This window comes from Anolis sagrei, chromosome 4 (genome assembly GCF_037176765.1).
Source record: "Anolis sagrei isolate rAnoSag1 chromosome 4, rAnoSag1.mat, whole genome shotgun sequence".
NCBI lineage: Eukaryota > Metazoa > Chordata > Lepidosauria > Squamata > Dactyloidae > Anolis > Anolis sagrei.
In genome coordinates, this window is record NC_090024.1 from 104179563 (window position 1) to 104200839 (window position 21277).

The 21277-nt window shown below is 38.7% G+C and overlaps 1 protein-coding gene across 1 annotated transcript in view; it reads right to left on the reverse strand.

The window, feature by feature from the left end:
• Positions 1–16038, reverse strand: part of MARCHF6 (membrane associated ring-CH-type finger 6) — a 47434-nt gene extending 31396 nt beyond the window's left edge. Inside the window, exons 1-2 of the mRNA XM_060774651.2 lie at positions 15930–16038; positions 131–227 (exon numbers count right to left, since the gene is read on the reverse strand). Of these exons, the coding sequence (XP_060630634.1) occupies positions 131–227; positions 15930–15948 (116 nt within the window). The 5' untranslated portion in view covers positions 15949–16038. The remainder of the gene's footprint in view (positions 1–130; positions 228–15929) is intronic.
• Between the last annotated feature and the right edge of the window lie 5239 nt (positions 16039–21277).

Consider the following 21277-nt stretch of genomic DNA (forward strand, 5'->3'; position numbering starts at 1 on the left):
TCACTAGCACTAATATGCAAAGTCAGTTGGAAAGTAATGAAATTTTGTTTCTTTATACAATTGTGAAACCACTCAATGTCCATAAGTGAAGCCGCATGCACCACTGAGCATAACAGGAAGAAAAACTTACCATTCTTGATGGATAAATTTAATACTGCCAGTGCATACACACGGATGATAGAGAGGCTTTTCTGGAGTTCCTTCAGACCGACATACCCTGCATATGTCTGTCGAACACAAACAAGCACAGTTAACATGGAATAAAATTATAAAACAGAGAATTGTAATTGTGAGATCATGTACTGTGCTTTGCTCAACATGAGATAACAGAACCAAAGCAAGACCAACTTTTGTATCTCAGATCTGAATAAGGTTTGTTTAATTTAAAATCACAAAAGATGATTAAAACAGTTTTTAATATGCTTTACAAAAAAGAGAAGGATGGGTTAAAAAACTTGTCATGATGAAGGCCCAAAATAACAACAATAGAAAGGAAGTATAGCAATGGTTAACTAAAAAATGCATACATCGGGGTTTTTTTTCTCCTACAGTGATTAATTACTAAACTTCAGTATGATATGCTAAAGGAGGAAAGAATGATGAAAAAGTAGTTGTGCAGCAATTATAGCTTTAGTAAAGCACCTTATATGCCCATTCTGCAAGTCTAAATCTACAATGGAATGAAAAACCCATGCAAAAAAATCAATAAAACCCAAAGACCTGAGCATTGTTACATAAAAATCTAAAATTAAATATAGAAAATAGTTACTTTAAGCTGTTAATTAGCATCTTGCATAAATCCATGCATGAATCATCTGGAGACAGAAGGCTGTGCATTTTCAAAGTGCAGACAATTCAATTTGGAACAGTCTGACAAAAGAAGAGATGCGAATACCATGCATCCTCTAGTATATAACTGACATTTTGCAAGAACAAACATGTGACATTTCAACATGATGGATCCCTTTTATATATATATATATAAAAAAGCATAACTGGTCAGGACCCATGTCTTTCTGTGTCAGCTTACTCATAGCTTAAGATAATGAAGTGAGGCTCTTCTTGAAGTATCCTGTGTACTGGCAAATGAGAGACCTTTCTCAATTTGGGTATCTCAACTATGGAACACCTTTCTCATGAATGTGGTGAAATACTGTAGACTGTTTGGCAGCAGTTCAAGGTATCTCTTTGCCAGTGTATTTTAAATTTAACTGGTTTAGCCTGTTTCAGAGATCTGTTTTTGGAATTAATTAAATTATGGGTTGTATAAAGTAAAACAAAATATAAACTCTGCAGGTAGTCAAGGCCTTTATTGATTACAATTCTGCAAATGTCTGCAAATTTTTTATTTACCTCAACCTCTTCTTCAGGGTAAAAAGTTTTTTTTTTAAATGGGGCTAGGGAGCAGGAAGTTCAAAAATGTAGCTATGTGTTTTAAGCCATTGTAATATATGATTAAACTTAAACTCAAAATAGAAACAATAGGCTTGATGAGGAATAGATGTAAGATGCAGGCATTACATGAACCCACCGGCACTGAGATGGTGAGCCCACCGGCACTGAGATGGTAAGCCCTATTTCCTCAGACCGATCAATGTGTATGTGTGTTTGTGTATACATTCCCAGGCAAGGACAAATTGAAGGCAGGTACAAAGGTGTTATTGCTTTGGGGTGATTCAGCAGGAGTAAGAGCTGGCTGGCTTCACGAAAGCCACTGGCAGTTCTTGCTGCTTTCAGTGAGTCAGAGCCTTCCACTGCCACATTTGCAAGGATCCAGAGGTCTTCCAACATAGTCAACCTAATACACTCCTTCCCACCATTTGACAGCAGCATGATGAGAATCCTTGTCCCTCTCTTGCCCCTTTTACTGACAAATCAAATGTGGGACTCAAAAAAGCAAGTTCCACTGAAGTCATTAAGTCACAAGGTACACTGCTGACTAGAAAAACATGACTGTGGCATAATAAATAAAATCTAAACTAAATCAGATTAGGGACAGCTTGAGATCATACCATTGTGCAGATTCTACCACAGACTGAAGGACCCTGAAATTTGATGAGGCTTGATCAAAAAATAATGCCCAAAATTTGTTTTCTCAGCCATTAACAAAGATAGAAAAATATACTTTTGCATGCTTGATATGTGATGATTTTGCCACACATGTACTGAGTTTCAGGTCATTCTGAGAGATTGCAGAACAATAGTGAACTGTTAAAAATGGCTGGATGGCCATCTGTCGGAGGTGCTTTGAATGCACTTTCCTGCTTTTTGGCAGGGGGTTGGTCTGGATGGCCCACGAGGTCTCTTCCAATGCTATGATACTATGAAATATCTGTTGCAGAATCTGTTACAATCAATGAGATGTAATTGAAATTTTGGTTCACAAAAATGAAAGAATGGTGAACATCCACAAATGTCTATATGCCATTTATGGGAGTTGTACAGTCCACAGGAGCACTGTTGGGCAGGGGACTAAGAGAGCTAAAGCATCAGGAAGTACAGAAAACGAGCTCCATGTTCTGCTGTGTGCTGGATGTCCTACCACAGATAGCACTCCAGACATGTTGAACCATGTGGATGCCAATATTTGTGCAGATTGACATATAACAACACGGCAATTGGCCCTTTGGCTGTCTGTAAGCATTGGAAGTGTATATTCAATTATTGAGATTCTCGGATATTTGAAAATCTGCGCAAGATGGGTTCTGCAAAATCTCACAGCAGACCGCAATTCTTCTGAATTGTGGGAGAACTGTGATGTCAAGGCGGTGGCCTTTTTGTTCCGGATCGTTACAGGTGATGAAAGCTGGCTGCAGAATTTTGAGCTAGAGACAAAAAGTCAGCCAGTGCTTATGAAAATGTATTGCCCAGCTCCCACACACTGCACACACGTTTATGGATGTCCACCACACTCTCATTTTCTATCTTTTTTAATGGCTGAGAAAACAAATGTGGGGTGTTACTATTTGAATGACTCTCATAGATAACTCCTGACAGAATCAGATTAATGTGGTTCAATTTGCAATGGGCTTTGAGTTGAAATAAGAAAGAGAAGAATGGTTTCCACAATCATTTTGAGAGAGATAAGAGATGTCTTCTAAAAACTGACCAGAATGATCATTCTAATATGGAACTGTGCATCTAATATTGGCTAAACAGATGCTTGAAGGCAACCCAATAGTATGGAGACAGCAAGCCATCTCAGCTGTAGGCTTCAGATTCTAAAAAATCAATATTTCAGAAAATGTGTATGTTTACACTAATCTTACCTGGGATTCACTCCCTATCCAACTACTGCTCAGCTTCACAACAGCTAAATACTTCAATAAAGCTGCTGCATTAATAATATCCACTGGATATTCCAGTAAGTGACAAGAAAGCCAGTGTGGTACAATTCTTACAAATGCCAGGCTGTGTTTTAGAAAACTTTAGTCTCCAATGAGCTGTGGCATACATTGGGGACCACTGGGACAGTCATCCCCTTTCAGCCTGGTTTAGATCACAAGGTTCTTATAAGAACAAAGTGGGTAGTATGAGATCCATGTGTCCTACTTGGAACCCACTAAAGGAAAGGGAAGATATAAATGTAACTCATACATAAATAATAAAGAGACATCTTATCCTTTTAGATCATTTCAATAAGTGAACTCTCAGTTCTACCATGGATTCTCTACATGACTTTACACATTGAAACAGAACAATGTGTTCTATTTGTACTATGCACTATGACTCCCTGACAATCAAAAAGCAGTAATAAGAATGAAATTACCTTTAAGAAAATGATAAAACTAGAGGGAGGAGGGAGAAAGAGAAAAGACAACTGTCCTTGGTTTACTGATATGCAATTTAAAAACCGTGTTTCCTGTCACTAACAGCACATATATGCACACACAAATACCAAAGCTCATTAACAAATGTTACAAGCTATATCATATCTACAGACATCTCTCCAAGAAAACTAAGAGTCTTTATATATGCTGGGAAATTAACGCAGTTGCTGTTCTTGTTGTGTGCCTTCAAGTCATTTATGATTGATAGCAACCCAAAGACAAGTCTATCATAGGGTTTTCTTGGCAGGATCTGTTCTAAAGAGTTTGCTATTGCCCTCCTCTGAGGTTGAGGGGGTATGACTTGATCAAGGTATACTCTCTCAACCAGGGATTCAAACCCTGGTCTCTTGAAGTCCTAACCCAACACTCAAACCATTACAGCGATTGATTCAGTTAAAGCAATCTCCTGTGTTATTTTTCCTATCCATTTTCAAAATATGTATGTGGAAGAGTGGTTAAAACCATGCTTACACACTTTCACTAAAGACAATTTAAATAATTATAAAAAGGGAGCTCATTCTTGATCAGAAATTTAAATCAAGTGTCCCATATACACTTTATGCGGTTTCTAAATAATGTACAATTGCTTGGTTACCATAATTAATAAAGACAATTTACAATTAAAATCAATTATTTACACAATCAAATAATGTATGCTTGATATAGCCGCATTAAAAATAATGCTTAGGACAAGCAGCAAGAATAAGAGTTTTAATTTGGAGTAAAATTTAGGGAATACATTCACAAAGCTGCTCACTGAACATAGTTGCCCTCCTTTATTTCCAGACTTTCTGCTTTTTGTTTCGGTTCTACATCTTTTCATGTATTGCACCATTCCCTGGCCATCTTCCAATTTCACATGAGAAACCCAAATCAGCTAACAATCACAAACCTTTGCTCACTGCAGCCTATGTGTCTTTGCCTGTTTGTAAATAATTTCCCAGAAACATCCAGAAGCACAAACTGATAGGCAATTATCTTATATAGAAGTTTATTTTCATAAAACAAAAAATGTTCTTTGTATATATGGAAAATAAATATTCACTAGAGGGTAAGTGATCAAATTGCAGAACTCAGCATAAAAGGAAATAAGATCATGAAAAGTGAGTTATATGCCAGATGACATCTCCTGAAATAAAGGCCTGGATGTCAATGGTTGTGATGACTTGCCTCTAATAGCAATATCGTATTATATACAGTTCTGCAGTATACTGTATTTATAAAGACAAGCAATGAACAGTTAAAATACAAACCCTAAATTGCTTGGGAATTTACTGTAATAACAAACACCAACAGAAACATCTTTCCTAAAGTTACCCTACCTGCAGTTTCTTAACAACCCTGCAAATAATAATAAAATTATTATTATTATTATTATTATTATTATTATTCATTTTGGCTATGAGATACTGTGCTAAAGGCCACTAACTGCAAAACCATACACATATCTAATCAAAACACCATATTTATTGCATTCAATAAATAGGCTTCCTTCAAAGAAAGTAGGTATAGGTATGCTCAATCAATGACCTTTTTTTCTGAGCTGGATTTCACTGTAGATTCCTTTTCCATTGCCAAGCTCTACAGACTACCAGCTAGTTGCTGTTTCCAATTTTCGATGCGTTCTCTACACGAACTAACAATAAAAAACCATTTGATTCATACATGCTTTAACATCAGGTTTTCTTATACTTCAAATATGTCTTCTTGGATAGAAGAAACATCATTCACATAATGATTTTAAGGAATCCTGTCAAACTTTCTACATACATACATACGCACACACACATATACACATTAGCCATTCTTTATGAGAAACATGAACCTTAGCAACAGATTCAGATGTGTTTCTGAAGTACTTAACAGACCCTGATGGTAATATTTTCCAATTCATTTCCCTGTTAAAAAGGAAAACACTCATTGTTGGAAGAAGTTGTATGTAAACAGCCTTTCTACAGTTTCTAAAGAAATATTAAAACTGCTACCTGCATAGGAACTATAATGCTAATCACGCATTTAGATTGCTAACACTTCAGTAGAAACTGTCTTCAAAAGCAATATGCTAATTCAAACAACAATTCATACACATAGTGAATGAATACCTCAAGTAAAATGGGGGTTCTTTATATATAAAATAGACTGTACTTGATTGATACAACATATTGAATAAAAGTTTCCATTTTTAGAAAAAATAGCATATTGGTCACTCATAGTTTAAGCCAGTTATACCCACTAAACAGTGTCCAAAAGAGTGTCGCCAATAAAAGACAGGGGAAGCTTTTAAAGTAAAATAACCAGTTTTTAAAAGGGTAAATATTTATTTTATTATTTATTTGGAATATTTGTACCCCGCCTTCCTACGCGTGTGGACTCAAGGCGACTTACAACATAAAACATACAAATTCCAACAGTTAAAATATGTAAACAACAATAAAACATGGTAAAAACATACATCAATTAACAAAAAATAGACTCCTCACTAAAAGAATACTCCCAACTGTGTACCGTATGCAAAATATCTGTGGTTTCCCTTCATTCTAGCCTCATTTAATATTTGCCAATTTTGATTCTTTCACTTTTTGAAAAGAAATATAATTTTTACATGTGAGTAAAAAAAACCTGCTTTATTTTCAGCTTCTAAACTAAACCAATCACCAGAACCCCACTGGAGACCTAGGCAGACATAAGCAACCAGGAGTCTTTCTAGCACAGGTACTTTTTCACAAGTTGCATAAGCAGCAATCTTGTGTAATGCTTTTCCCTGGGCTGCACAACAAGTACCAGAGGGCAGCAGTCAAAGCTCCAGCCCCAGAATCAGAAAGGTTACTGAATGGCCACTCTCTGAATGGATAGTGTAAGGTTAGAATTGAGTACACCAGCAGAACTCCACTGCACCCTCACCTTAAGCCTCCTTTCCAGACCTCTGTGAAACTGCTCTAGGGGATCTTTATTTTTCTACCAGCATTCAAGATGCTCTCAGACTAAGTAGCCAAGAAAAGTATCTGCAACTTCAGCGGGAACATCTTCAGTGTTACTTTGACAACCTCATGAATTTCAGAGTTTTCTTACACAAGGAATGCTCAGAGATGATTTTTCCAATTCTTCCTCTGAAACTGAGCCCACAGTACATGGGCTCAGTTTCAGAGGAAGAATTGGTATTCACTAGCGGTTTTTCTAAGTAATTTTTTTAGTAGTTATACAGGGTGACACAAAAGTCACAAAGGAGTATAGTATGCTATGGTATTGGATGCCATTTACAAAATTTGATTTTTCACACTTAATGTAAATGTATTTCCTAGATATACTGTATATGTTTCTATGGTATCGAAATTGAAAACAAAACAAATAAATACTGAAACCCATTTATGACTCTGTATAATAACTGTCATTACCCAATTTGGAGAATATTTGTTTTAAAAAAGAGAGTTTGTCTAATACTGGGAAAAATAACTAACAAGTAGCTATATTTTGGAAAATGCAATCAATTTTGATAAAAGGGGATGTAGCTTTCACCATCTCTCAAAATATTTTTAAATTTAAACCTAACAGAGAAGGAGAAAATATCCGCACCACACACTCTCTAGCTTTGAATCAAGTTTTTTTTCTCCCAGCAAATAATTTATTTCTCAAAAGATATTTAACTTGCTTGTAGCAAGATTTTTTTTTAAAAAAAAAACTTGCACTGACTAAGTATTGGGGATTTTATTCACCCCCATGAGAATATCAATAAATTGAGTGTAAGGTTAGAACCGAGGCCCCTTCTACACTGCCATATAAAATAGTATGTAGCTAAAATTTGGGGAGAATGGCTACACTGTAGTTCCATTTCTGTGCAGATGTTTCAACAAAACCTATCTGTGAGGGATTAAGATGTTCAGTCCAAATGTGTGGGATTACTTTTTAAACTAAGTTGCGCATTTTCCAGTACATGAAAATGGTTGTTACTAGACTTTTACGTTATTCTCTGAGACCAGGCTTAGAACATCCTTTAAAATTACAAGGCAAGACCTTAAAATGAATTGACTTTAAAAAGAAGTTTAAATTAAATTATGCTTCAGGGAGCTTAAGAAGCAGCCAAGAGATTTCCGTTCCTATAACCATTGTGGCAATCAAGCCATTGCATATATAGTAGAGCATAAAAGAAAATAATGGGACAAAGGAAGCCATTTATGGTGGGAATATTAGATATACCTTTATTAAATGATGACTTATACAAATCTCAAAAAAGAAGTTCAGAGTAGTGCATTTCTCACCATCTATGTACACTATGTCATTAATTTCAAGGAAAAGAGCATGGCCAAGTTAAGTTTTGACTCCAACCTCCAATTATGAAGTAAAAATATATACCTGCAGCCTTATTATTGTAATAGAAAACAGTTAATGCAGAGGAATTTGTAGTACTGCATATATGTTATCAAGTCATTGAGTATTTGTAGGAAAGTGCAAAGTGGAAGAAGATGGATGTGGACCTGTCCGAATTCGATCAAAGGAGAAATCCCCTCCCTTTTTCTGGGCCATAAGAAGAACAAACAATGGCCAGGCAATCTTCAACGTTCCTGTATACCACTCCACAGATTAGGAGCTCTTACACCACCTCATAAAATCATATAGTTGGAAGGGGCCTCACAAACTACCAAGTCCAACTTCCTGCCCAGTGCAGGATCTCCAGCTACATGACAACTGAAGGAAGTGAAGCAACTTCCACTGTATTTAAATACAGATCAATGATCAGCTGAATTACTACATTATAAAGTCTGCTTTTTAAGATCTAATTCCTGAGCATGTTTTATTTCTCCTTTCCAATCCTCTTTTCTTGTGTGCCATCTCTTTTAGACCACTGCTTTCCAGTCTACATGTGTGAGACAAGCCATAATTTTTCCAGTGGGTCAGGGATTGGCAATAAATGTGTGTCCATTGAGTGCAACTATTTCTTTCTTTCCAGGGACTGCTTTGAGAAGCACCATTTTTTAATGTAAACCTTCAGGCAGGAGTCTCTATTTCTTTACTCTGTAAGATATACCAGAATAAACCTTAATGAAATATTCACTGGATGGTTTTAAGTTCAGTATCAGAGAAAGACAGGAACACAGAATTTGTCTTACTCTGTTTCAGACAACTGTTCCATTCCACTCATTATTACCAGATCCTCTATAACCCCACACAGAAATCCCTAGCTTTCCCTGTTTGTGTATTATATATATCCTAAACTAGTCCGACCATGCTTTACTTTGGAAGTCAGATGAGAGCAGATGTAACTCAAGTGATTTGGTGATAACACCACCTGTTTCTTGGGCTTCATCTACACTGACCATTGGATGCAATTCGAAGCTAGCTTCAAACTGTGAGGTCAGACAACAAACTTCCACAAAAGCATGTGAACTAAAGCCCTTAGTGTGCATCAGCCCTCTATGTAATCACTATTCGATCATCAACCCGATTCTAGGATTTCATCTATAACCATCTGCATAGTGAAACCACTTTCTTCAATGCCAGTTTGGAATTGCACTAATCGTCAGTGTAAATGTCATAGTTCTACACACATACAAAACAAACTTGCTCTTCCCTTAGATAATGACAAAAAGAGTATATTAGTGCGGAAAGTTCACATTATCTTGACAATCAATGCCAATAATAAACATGTTGGGTTTTTATTTTAAAAATCAAGATCTGAGCAAGTGGCAGCATTTAGTTTCACTCTGGTGTGTCTCAGAGACTAATATTTACAGTGACAGGAGCATTATCGTGCAAACGTACTGCAACCTTAGAAAGCTTATGCCAAAATAAGTGTGCTTACTCTCCAACATTGGGTTCTGCTTGCTTTTGTTGCAACAAAGCACTCACACCCTTATACTTTCCAAGCTGCCCTGGCTGCGTTGTTTAGGAGAGAAGCAGTTACACTCCCCTCCATACACCAGGAGGCACGAAACTTAGGAGGAGGCCATCCCATTTGCTTTCAGTGAAAACTGCTTTTTCCTGCAGCCACCTCACCTCACCGAAAGGTTACGTAAGAGACATGCCAAGCTGGGTTGCAGCCAGCAACTCCATGCTTGGCTTCAAAGCAACCCTATGGGGCAGTTTTCAAGCGAAAGAACCGGGTCAGTCTGTTCTCATATAAAACTAAAGGGGGGAGGAAGGGGGGCACCCTTCTTTGCCACCCAGGAGTATTTTCTCTCTCAATCTCTGTCATTCTCCTTCTCACACACACTTTCTGCAAAAATCACAAAACTGTAGACCCAAGGAGTCAAAACACAGCCCCAAATAACCCCACCACAGCATCCCCAGGTTTAATCCTTTCCTCAGCAGCAGCAACAATAACAACAACAACAAGGAGGAGGAGTTGGGGCCAACTACTCCAAGCCTAATATCAGTGGGGCAGTTTTCAAGAGAATGAACAGTGTTAGTCTGTTCTCTATAAAACTAAAGGGAGTAAAGGGGCACCACTCTTCTCGGCCACCCTGGAGAGCATCCTCTCTTCCTCACAAACTCTCTCTGCAAAACCCACAACACTCACACCTTATACTGTGCACCCTAGGAGGCACAACAACACAGCCCCAAATAACCCACCACCATAGACACACTCTTAGTGCGACTATATATTGAAAAAAAAAAACCCTCTTGCTCTGTTTAAGCTTTTCCTCTGCAACAGCAGCAGCAACAATGTGGGATTGGGGCCAGTTTTGGAACCTGGGTGTGTTGCCCCTTTAAAAATGCAACCCTGAAATCTCCAGGGTCAGTTGCAAATGAGACACAGAGGCCCCTTCCACACAGCTGAAATCCCACATTATCTGCTTTGCACTGAGATATATGGCAGGGTGGACCCAGATATTCCAGTTCAAAGCAAATATTCTGGGTTATATGACTGTGTGGAAGGGCTCTTCCAGACTGGCCCAATATCCCAGGATCTGATCCCAGGTTTTCTGCTTTAAACTGGATTTTATGAGACTGCACTGCCAAATAATTTGGGATAAACAAAAAACCTGGAATCAGATCCTGAGATATAGGGCCTGTCTGAAAGGGCCCTGAGAGCTGAAGAGAAGAAAATACAACAGATTTCTTTGCAAATAATGTCTGTCGGTAGCAATGGAATAAAACAGTCACACTGGAATGGCGCTCCAATGAGGCTTTTATAGGATTTGCAAGTATGATTAACACTTTCACACATTTTCCTTTCACATTCCTCTTTTCCTTTTGTTCTTTTAATTGGTTATTTATCACAACACTTCAATATGCATTGAACACCATTTGGACTTTCTGCATCCTGTTTGAACTTTCTTCCTTTCCTTTAATATTTCACATCTTCCCAACAATTTCCCGATTACAGATCATTCAATCCATCAAATACTATTTGGACTTTCTGAGTTCTGTTTCAACCTTCTTCGAGCCCTTCCAGACAGGCCCTATATCCCAGGGTCTGATCCAAGGTTTTCTGTTTATCCCAGATTATCTGGAAGTTCGGACTCACATAATCCAGTTTAAAATAGGAAACTTGAAATCAGGGCCTGTCTGAAAGGCCCCTAGTTTCTTTTTTTTTTTTTTGTCGCGTCAGGAGCAACTTGAGAAACTAAGTGACTAAAAGAGACACTTTATTAATCAAACCTTCTATTCTTCATACTACTATTAATAAAAACCTCTTCATCTTCATGCTATTATTAAACCTTCTACTCTTCCTACTATTACTCTTTATTAATCAAACCTTCTACTCTTCCTACTTACTCTTTATTAATCAAACCTTCTACTTTTCATATGATTACTATTTATTAATCAAACCTACTCTTCGTACTATTACTATTTATTAATTGAACCTTCGACTCTTCCTATCACTATTAGTCAAACCTTCGACTCTTCATACGATTACCCTTTATTTATCAAACTTTCTTATTCTTTATACTCCTAATAAAAACCTTCTACTCTTCATGCTATTATTATTAATCAAACATTATACTCTTCCTACTATTACTCTTCATTAATCAAACCTTCTAGTCTTCCTACTATTGCTAGTAATAAAACCTTCTACTCTTCATATTGTTACTATTAATCAACCCTTCTCCTCTTCATTCTATAAATCAGGGGTTCCCAACCTGTGGTCCATGGACTACCAGTGGTTCGTAAGAACAAAAATATGGTCCGTGGCCTCGCCATTACTACACCATTGCATCAAAACCATGCAGCAATGAGAGCAACAGGTCTCGTGAAACCCTCATATAATGCCGAGGCAACTAGGATGTTGGGAGGGGAGAGGCTGACGACCCATGAAAGATTACTACTACCACATCGGCTCTAGATTAATAAATATGGTTTTCTGTGGGCGAGCAGATGGCAAGTACTGAATGGCATATGCTATGTATCAGAAACTAGAGCTGATGTAGTCTATCCAATGCAATTTTCTGAATCAGCACCCCAAATAATCAAACCGAATCTAAAGTTTACCAAAAACTGATTTGTAACTCTTTTGGTAGTAATGTAGGAAAGTGGTCCCTGGTCAAAAAAAGGTTGGGAACCACTACTACAAATCAACCCTTAACTCTTCATAGTATTACTATTCATTAATCAAACATTCTACTCTTGTCCTGGGCCCCTTCCACACAGCTGAATAAAATCCCACATTTTCTGCTTTGTACTGGGATATGTGGCAGTGTGGACTCAGACATCCCAGATCAAAGCAGACATTCTGGGATATAGGGCTATGTGAAAGGACCCCTGGTCCACTGTCCCCTTCACCAGTAACTCTATGCCTATCCTCAATGAGGCAGTTTTCAAGAGAAAGAACAGGGGGCCTTCCACACAGCTATATATCCCAGAATATCAAGGCAGAAAATCTCACATTACCTGAGTGTGGACTCTGATAACCCAGTGCAAAGCAGATATTGTGGGATTTTCTGCCTTAATATTCTGGGATATAGGGCTGTGTGGAAGAGCCCTGGGTTAGGCCCCTTCCAGATAGGCCCTCTATCTCAGGATCCGATCCCAGGTTTTCTGTTTATCCCAGATTATATGGCAGTGCAGACTCATAGCAGAAAACCTAGGATGAGATCCTGGGATAGAGGGCCTGCCTGGAAGTGCCTTATGTATACATTTTCATATGAAAATCAAGGGAGGGAGGGGCCACGCTCTTCTTGGCTATTCAGGAGCAGCTTCCTTGCTCTTTCTTCCTCTGCAAAACCCCTTAATAATAACAACAACAACAACAACAACAACAACAACAACAACAACACAATAATACTTTATTGGTTGTTGTAGGTTTTTTCGGGCTATATGGCCATGTTCTATATGGCCTCCTGACATTTCGCCTGCATCTATGGCAAGCATCCTCAGAGGTAGTGAGGTCTGTTGGAACAAGGAAAATGGTTTATATATCTGTGGAATGACCAGGGCGTGACAAAGAACTCTTGTCTGTTGGAGCACCAACAAGCCACACCAAACAACTGCCAGGCCATCAAATGCTAATCAAGATGGTCAGTTGAAACATCCCAGGTGTTGGGAAACAACACCTAGCTCCAACAGACAAGAGTCCTTTGTCCCACTCTGGTCATTCCACAGATATATAAACCCTTTTTCCTAGTTCCAACAGACCTCACTACCTCTGAGGATGCTTGCCAGAGATGCAGGCAAAACGTCAGCAGAGAATGACTCTAGAACATGGCCATATAGCCCCAAAAAAACCTACAACAACCCAGTGATTCTGGCCATGAAAGCTTTCGACAATACATTAATACTTTATTTATATAATATAATATATATAATAAATATTATATATAATATTTACATAACGTAATATCTCTCTTTGAAAACCCTATACCAGTTATATCCTACCTTGTTCATACCCAGCGTTTATTTTTTTAATTTTTAAACTTTTACATTTGGCCTGGCCATAGGTTTTTAAATCTTTGTGTGTTACTGTTTATTGGTTATTGTTTATATGTGATTTATTTCAATTGTATTGTATTTATTGTTTTTGTTTATTGCTTTTGTTTATTGATGTACTGTTGGGCTTGGCCTCATGTAAGCCGCTCCGAGTCCCTTGGGGAGATGGTGGCGGGGTATAAATAAAGTTGTTGTTATTATTATTATTATTATTATTATTATTATTATTACTACTACTACTACTACTACTACTACTAGTCGTCCCCTGACACGCGTTGCTATGGCCCAGCCTGGTGATTTGGAAAATAAAGTAATGGTTTCTAATATATGTAATTCCTTTATGCTTGTGGGTAAACAGTATTCTTTGTTGTTTCTATGTCAGTGTTGATGTGGAGATTGTCTGGTTTGCCTACTCTGGAACATGCGACATATAATTGTCCTTCTTTAGGGGTCCCTTTCAAATCGATGATACTATGTGTATGTGTGTGTAACTCATATATATCTATCTATATCTATGGCTGGATGGCTCTTTGTCAAGAGGGCTTTGATTACGTTTTCTTGCACTGATGAAGGGAGTTGGACTGGATGGCCTTAAGTATGGGGGTTCTGTGTGAGAAGTTTGTCCCAATTCTGTCGTTGGTGGGGTTCAGCATGCTCTTTGATTGTAAAGGTAAAGGTAGTCCCCTGACATTAAGTCCAGTCATGTCTGACTCTGGGGTGTGGTGCTCATCTCCATTTCTAACCCGAAGAGCCAGCGTTGTCCGTAGACACCTCCAAGGTCATGTGGCCGGCATGACTGCATGGAGCGCCGTTACCTTCCCGCCGGAGCGGTACCTATTGATCTACTCACATTTTTCATGTTTTCGAACTGCTAGGTTGGCAGAAGCTAGGGCTGACAGCGGACGCTCACGCCGCTCCCCGGATTTTACTTTGATTGTAGGTGAACTATAAATCCCAGAAACTACAACTCCCAAATGTCAGAGTCTATTTCCCCCAAACTCCATCTGTGTTCATATTTGGGCATATGGAATATTCGTGCCAAGTTTGGTCCAGATCCATCGTTTGAGTCCAAAGTGCTCTCTGTATGTAGGTGAACTACAACTCCCAAACTCAAGGCCAATGCTCACCAAACCCTTGTAGTATTTTCTGTTGGTCATGGAAGTTCTGTGCCCCAAGATTGGTTCAATGCCATAATTGGTGTTCAGAATGCTCTTTGATTGTAGAGGAACTATAAATCCCATCAACTACAACTCCCAAATGACAAAATCATTTTTATTTTTTTTAGTGAAGGACATACATTGGGTTATTATGTTATTATGTGAACCGCTGTGAGTCGCCTTCGGGCTGAGAACAGCGGTATATAAGTAAGGTAAGGTAAATAAATAAATAAATAAATAAAGAATATTAAATAAATAATAAATAAATATTAGGTGTAAATTGTCCAAATTTGGTGTAAATTTGTCCAGTGGTTTTTGAGTTCTGTTAATCCCACAAACGAACATTACATTTTTATTTATATAGATTATTATTATACCGCTCTATCTCCCTGAGGGGGCCTCTGGGCGGTTTCCAAGTAACATCACCAAAACATAACAGAGTAAACAACATAATATAAAATTAACAAAACAAAATAAGCATAAAATTATCACAATAACACATACAGAGGAATTAAAAACCCGGGTCGAGGTTAGTGCAAACTCAAAATATGAGGGGATTGGGAAATAAGTACAGTGCTATAATAGGCTAACAACAATAGCAGGTATAGGTCTGTGGCTGCTCATTTCCAGGGATGACCAGGGTAATAGGTAGGAAGTATAAGGCCATATTCAATAATGTTTGGGGCTGGGTTAGAACTGGTCATTCTCAAAGGCTCTTACGAAAGGAGGGGAAGGATGGGGCCTGTCTTACTTCCCCTTGCATGGTGAACCTCCACCCAGCCCCAAATGACCCCGCCAGCATAGGCCCAGCGTCCCCATGCTGCCCTCCTTGGAACCCAGGCAGACCCTTGGCCCTAAACAACACACCGCAGGAAGACACGCCTCCATGTTGGCGTTGAGGCTCTGAAGCCACAATAACATCCCAGGCCACGACACTAGAGCTGTGCCTCCCCCTCACAGGCCTAGGCCGCTGGGTTGTTATTATTCCTTATCTCCCCTTCCCCCTCCCCCTCACATACACAAGCGCGCGCACGCTACAAGGTGGGACCAGGCGGCCTCCCAAGCCCCTCCAGGCCGTTACCTTCCTCGGCGGTCTCCATCTTGCCCGGTGACGCAGGCCGGCGAGGGGCGAAGGGAAAGCGGGGCGGGACCGAGGAGGAGGAGGAAAAGGAGGAGGAGGAGGAGGGCACCAGGCGGGCGGGAGGGCTCCCCCTGCCGCCCCGCCCGCGTCACTGCCTCGCGCCTTCTGACTGGCCGCCGCGACTCCGCCCGAAACAATGCCTCAGTGACGTCACTCTTTCTCTCTCAATCGCAGAGGACGAGCGGCCGCGAGGACGGCGGCCCAGTGACCCACATCGTGCCGCCAGCGGGCGCGCGCGCGTTTCCCGGGCGCATAGATTACTGCTTCGATACATAGATAGATACCCACGCTCTATCCGTCAGACATTTTGGACTTCAACTCCCAGAAGCCTCGGCAGCTGTGGCTAAGCTGGAGGAATTCTGGGAGCTGAAGTCCAAACGCCATAATGTGCTGAAACTGCTTCTAGCCCTCTCACATTGCATTTGCGATCTTTGCTCTGTGTATTCGAATGGCATTCTATTTTATAGGTATGTTTGAACTGTGTTGTGGCCTGCCTGGAGCTGTGAGGCGAGTCGAGTCACAAGATTATGATAGTCATGTATAAATACGTGTGTTGGACGGGTGTCCAATTCTGGGCTCCACAAGTGAAGAGTGATATTGACAAGCTGGAATGTGTCCAGAGGAGGACAAGTAAAATGATCAAGGGTCTGGAGAATAAGCCCTATGAGGAGCGGCTTAAAGAGCTGGGCATGTTTAGCCTGCAGAAAAGAAGGCTGAGAGGAGACATGATAGCCATTTTTTTTGTGTCAGAAACTGCAAGTCGCTTCTGGTGTGAGAGAATTGGCCGTCTGCAAGGACGTTGCCCAGGGGACACCCGGATGATTTGATGTTTTATCATCCTTGTGGGAGGCTTCTGTCATGTCCCCGCATGAGGAGCTGGAGCTGGTAGAGGGAGCTCATCCGCCTCTCCCCAGATTCGAACCTGCGACCTGTCAGTCTTCAGTTCTGTCGGCACAGGGGTTTAACCCACTGCGCTACCGGGGGCTCCTCATGATAGCCATGTATAAATATGTGAGAGGAAGCCACAGGGAGGAGGGAGGGAGCTTGTTTTCTGCTTCCCTGGAGACTAGGACGCGGAACAATGGCTTCAAACTACAAGAAAGGAGATTCCAGCTGAACGTTAGGAAGAACTTCCTGACTGTGAGAGGTGTTCAGCAATGGAACTCTCTGCCGCGGGGTGTGGTGGAGGCTCCTTTGGAAGCGTTTAAACAGAGGCTGGATGGCCATCTGTCGGGGGTGCTTTGAATGCGATTTTCCTGCTTTTTGGCATGGGGTTGGACTGGATGGCCCATGAGGTCTCTTCCAACTCTATGATTCTAACATATTATATAATGTTAATAGTACAATGTACTGGAAGTGTATTATATATATTGTGGTATAACAATATAGTACAATATAATAATATAATAATTTTATACTACATATTAAATATTATATTGCAGGATAGTGGTGTAGTACAATTTAATTATAATACTAATGTGCTGTGCTATTAATATATATATATATATATATATACACATATAATAATATAATGTAATACTAATAATACAATGTAATAATAAATAATACAATAATACTATTAAATATAATTCTACTGATAATATATAATAATATAATAATTGTATATTACATGTAATATTACTAATAATATTACAGCATAGTGGTATAGTACAATATAATATATAATACTAATATTGTGCTGTCCTAATAATATATACACATGATATTAATAATAATATAATGTAATACTAATAATACAATATAATAATATATAATAATATTATAATATAATAATGCTATTAAATATAATACTACTGATAATATATAATAATATAATAATTGTATATTACATAGAATATTACTAATAATATTGCAGCATAGTGGTATAGTACAATAATATATAATACTGATATTGTGCTATGCTAATAATATAATATATAGATATATAATATTAGTAATATAATGTAATACAATATAATACTAATAATACAATATAATAATCAATAATACTAAAATTGTGCTGTGCTAATTCTATATATATATATATATATATATATATATATTATTAATAATATAATGTAATACTAATAATAATACAGTGTAATAATATATAATAACGGAGGGCTATTGGGCGAACAACTGTAGTGTAGATCTTAATCTTATGTTGTTTGGGCATGTTTGAGTCACACAGAATGCCAGTGGTTTGCTGCCATTTCACTGGTTGCATTTATTCATGACCATACGTCTGGCACATATGGTCACGAATATACAAGGGAGCGCTAGAGAGTATAGTCCATTCTATAAGGGTGGGATTTATCCTGGGATTTATAGTTTGGAAAGGCACCAGCACTCTTTGGCAGAGAAGAATAAAGACCTGGTAAAACTACAGCTCCCTTATTTCCATAGCATTGAGCCGCAGCAGTTAAAGTGATGTCAAACTGCATCAATTCCACAGTGTAGATGTGCCCTAAACCTCCTTTGGATCGTATGTGATTCATGGATCTCCATAAGTCGACATGCAGCACACACAATTATGAACGTGGTATTATAAGGTAAAGGTAAAGGTTTTCCCCTGACATTAAGTCCAGTCGTGTCTGACTCCGGGATGTGGTGCTCATCCCCATTTCTAAGCCGAAGAGCTGGCATTGTCCATAGACACCTCCAAGGTCATGTGGCCAGCATGACTGCATGGAGCACCAGTAACTTCCCACTGGAGCGTTACCTATTGATCTACTCGCATTTGCATGTTTTCGAACTGCTAGGTTGGCAGAAGCTGGGGCTGACAGTGGAAGCTCACACCGCTCCCCGGATTCAAATCTGCTAACTTTCAGTCCAAAAGCTCAGCAGCTCAGTGGTTTAACCCACTGCGGGCTTGGTATTATTTAGTTTTTTTTTCAAATTTGGTAACAGCTTGAGTCAGTGCTCCTTATGAGAATGAGAGAAGAAACCTACTCATCTGTTTGCTGTTGAGGATACTGGGCTTGACAGTTCCTTGAAGTTGAACTCTATGTTCCAGTCTTGGACAGCAATGGCTCCCAAAGTGACCCATTTAAGGTGGAATCAGGTGTCAAATAGGGATGTGTTATTGCCCCAACTTTATTCTCCATCTTCGTCGCTATGATACTTCACCTTGTTGATGGGAAACTTCCCACCGGAGTGGAAATCATCTATCGGACAGATGGCAAGCTATTCAACCTCAGCAGACTGAAAGCCAAAACCAAGGTTACAACAACAGCTGTTATAGAACTCCAGTATGCTGATGACAACGTCGTCTGTGCACATTCAGAAGAAGACTTACAAGCCACTCTAAACACCTTCGCAGAAGCATACAAGAAGCTCGGCCTGTCACTGAACATCGAGAAAACCGAAGTGCTCTTCCCAGCCGTCACCAGCCAATCTCTCTGCAATGCCAGAAATACAGTTTAATCGTGTAACATTAGAAAATGTTGATCATTTCCGCTACCTCGGCAGCCACCTCTCCACAAAAGTCAGCATTGACACTGAAATGCAACACGGCCCGAGCTCTGCGAGTGCAGCTTTTTTCCGAATGAAGCAGAGAGTGTTTGAGGACCGGGACATCCGTAGGGATACCAAGGTGCTTGTTTATAAAGCTATTGTCCTCCCAACACTGATATTGGAAGAGTATCCTACTCCAACAAGGAAGGTTTGCCTAAGTAAGTGAACTACTGTACATTTTAAAGAAACTACCTAAAACAACACATAGGGGGCAGAAAAGTACAAAAAAAAAACAAGAGGAATAAAGACACTCCTTTCTTTAAACCCCTCCTATTAATTACTAACAAACCCTCTCCATTCTCCACCCATCCTAGTCAAAAACTAACTTACTATTTCATAATTGTATCTAATACCTCCAATTTTCCCTCCTCTAGTATCCATTAAAATATTACTTCTACTTTAAAATATGCATTACTGTTAAGCATAACCTAAAACAAAAAAACCTAGAGCTGATTCTGCCTCTCTCATTCATCAGTAAACTCAATAATTTCTTGAAACTCCTCTATAGATTTTCTTTTATCAACAGTTGCTCTCTTTCTACATATTCTTATATGTTTATTATCCAATCAATCCACTTTAGTATCAATCGACTTTTTTGTTTAAATAATTTTATCCAAACAAAGGAAAAATATGCTTGCAAAATATAACACAAAACAAAATTAAGAGTTACAAACATCCAACTTACAAATGACTCAAGAGTTAAGAAGGTAGGTGAAGCAACAGAAAGTAAGAGAAATTATCCCCTGGGAAGGGAATTTAACTCCTGAAAGAGTTATTATCATGGGGAAAAGGTGTCTCAACTGAAGTTTTCTCACCAATCCTTTTTTCCACAACAAGCTAAATTTTTCAAAATCCAATTATTACTGGGAAAGTGGGATGAAATCGTCTAAATGGGTGTGTGTGTGTATATACTGTATGTTTATATATATACTGTATGAGTGTGTGTGTATCTTGAATTACACTTTAAAATGTACCTGTTCCAACTTACATACAAATTCAACTTAAGAGCAAACCTACAGAATCTACCTTGTTCATAACTTCGGGAATGCCTTTACAAAGAAAGAGAAAGGAATTGTATGACTCTCCACCACCAAATAATCTGGGATAAATAGATAATCTGAGATCAGATCCTGAGTTATAGGGCAGTGTAGAACGGGCCTTAGAAAGGAATTTCTCTTCTAAACAGCTTCATGTGGATAACACTATACCTCTTTAGTATTTCCACATATTTCCATCTTTTTGCAAAGATTATTTTCACTACTGGGAACATATATTGAAAAATCCTTATGACCCACATTATTTATGCATACATCTTAGTATTCAGATGTCCATCATTATCACAAAGTAGTTATTCAAATTCTGCTCAAGTTACTTTGAAGTCAGTTTCTTATCCATTTAAAATATCCCTAATATTTGTCTGCACTGATATCAATGTGTTGTAATACCTTGAACTTCAATACGTCTGATCCTATTTCAGCCTTCTTCAAAAACGACAGCATCTCTTATATGTTAACCATTTCTCTTTATATTTTGACTCTTTGCCAAATAATACCTCACGAGGCAAAGCTCATAAAGTTATTTTAAGACAAAATCCAGACTTCTATTTATTCCATATTCTCAACAAATACCTTCTGAGAACATGATCACTGAAGCCATTGTTAACTGTTAATCTTATCATACACAGGGTCTTACTTTCTAAAGACCGAAATTGTTTTGTTTTGAAGGTCTGCCATAGAAATGTCCTTACTAAAAGTTAACTGATAGCATTCACA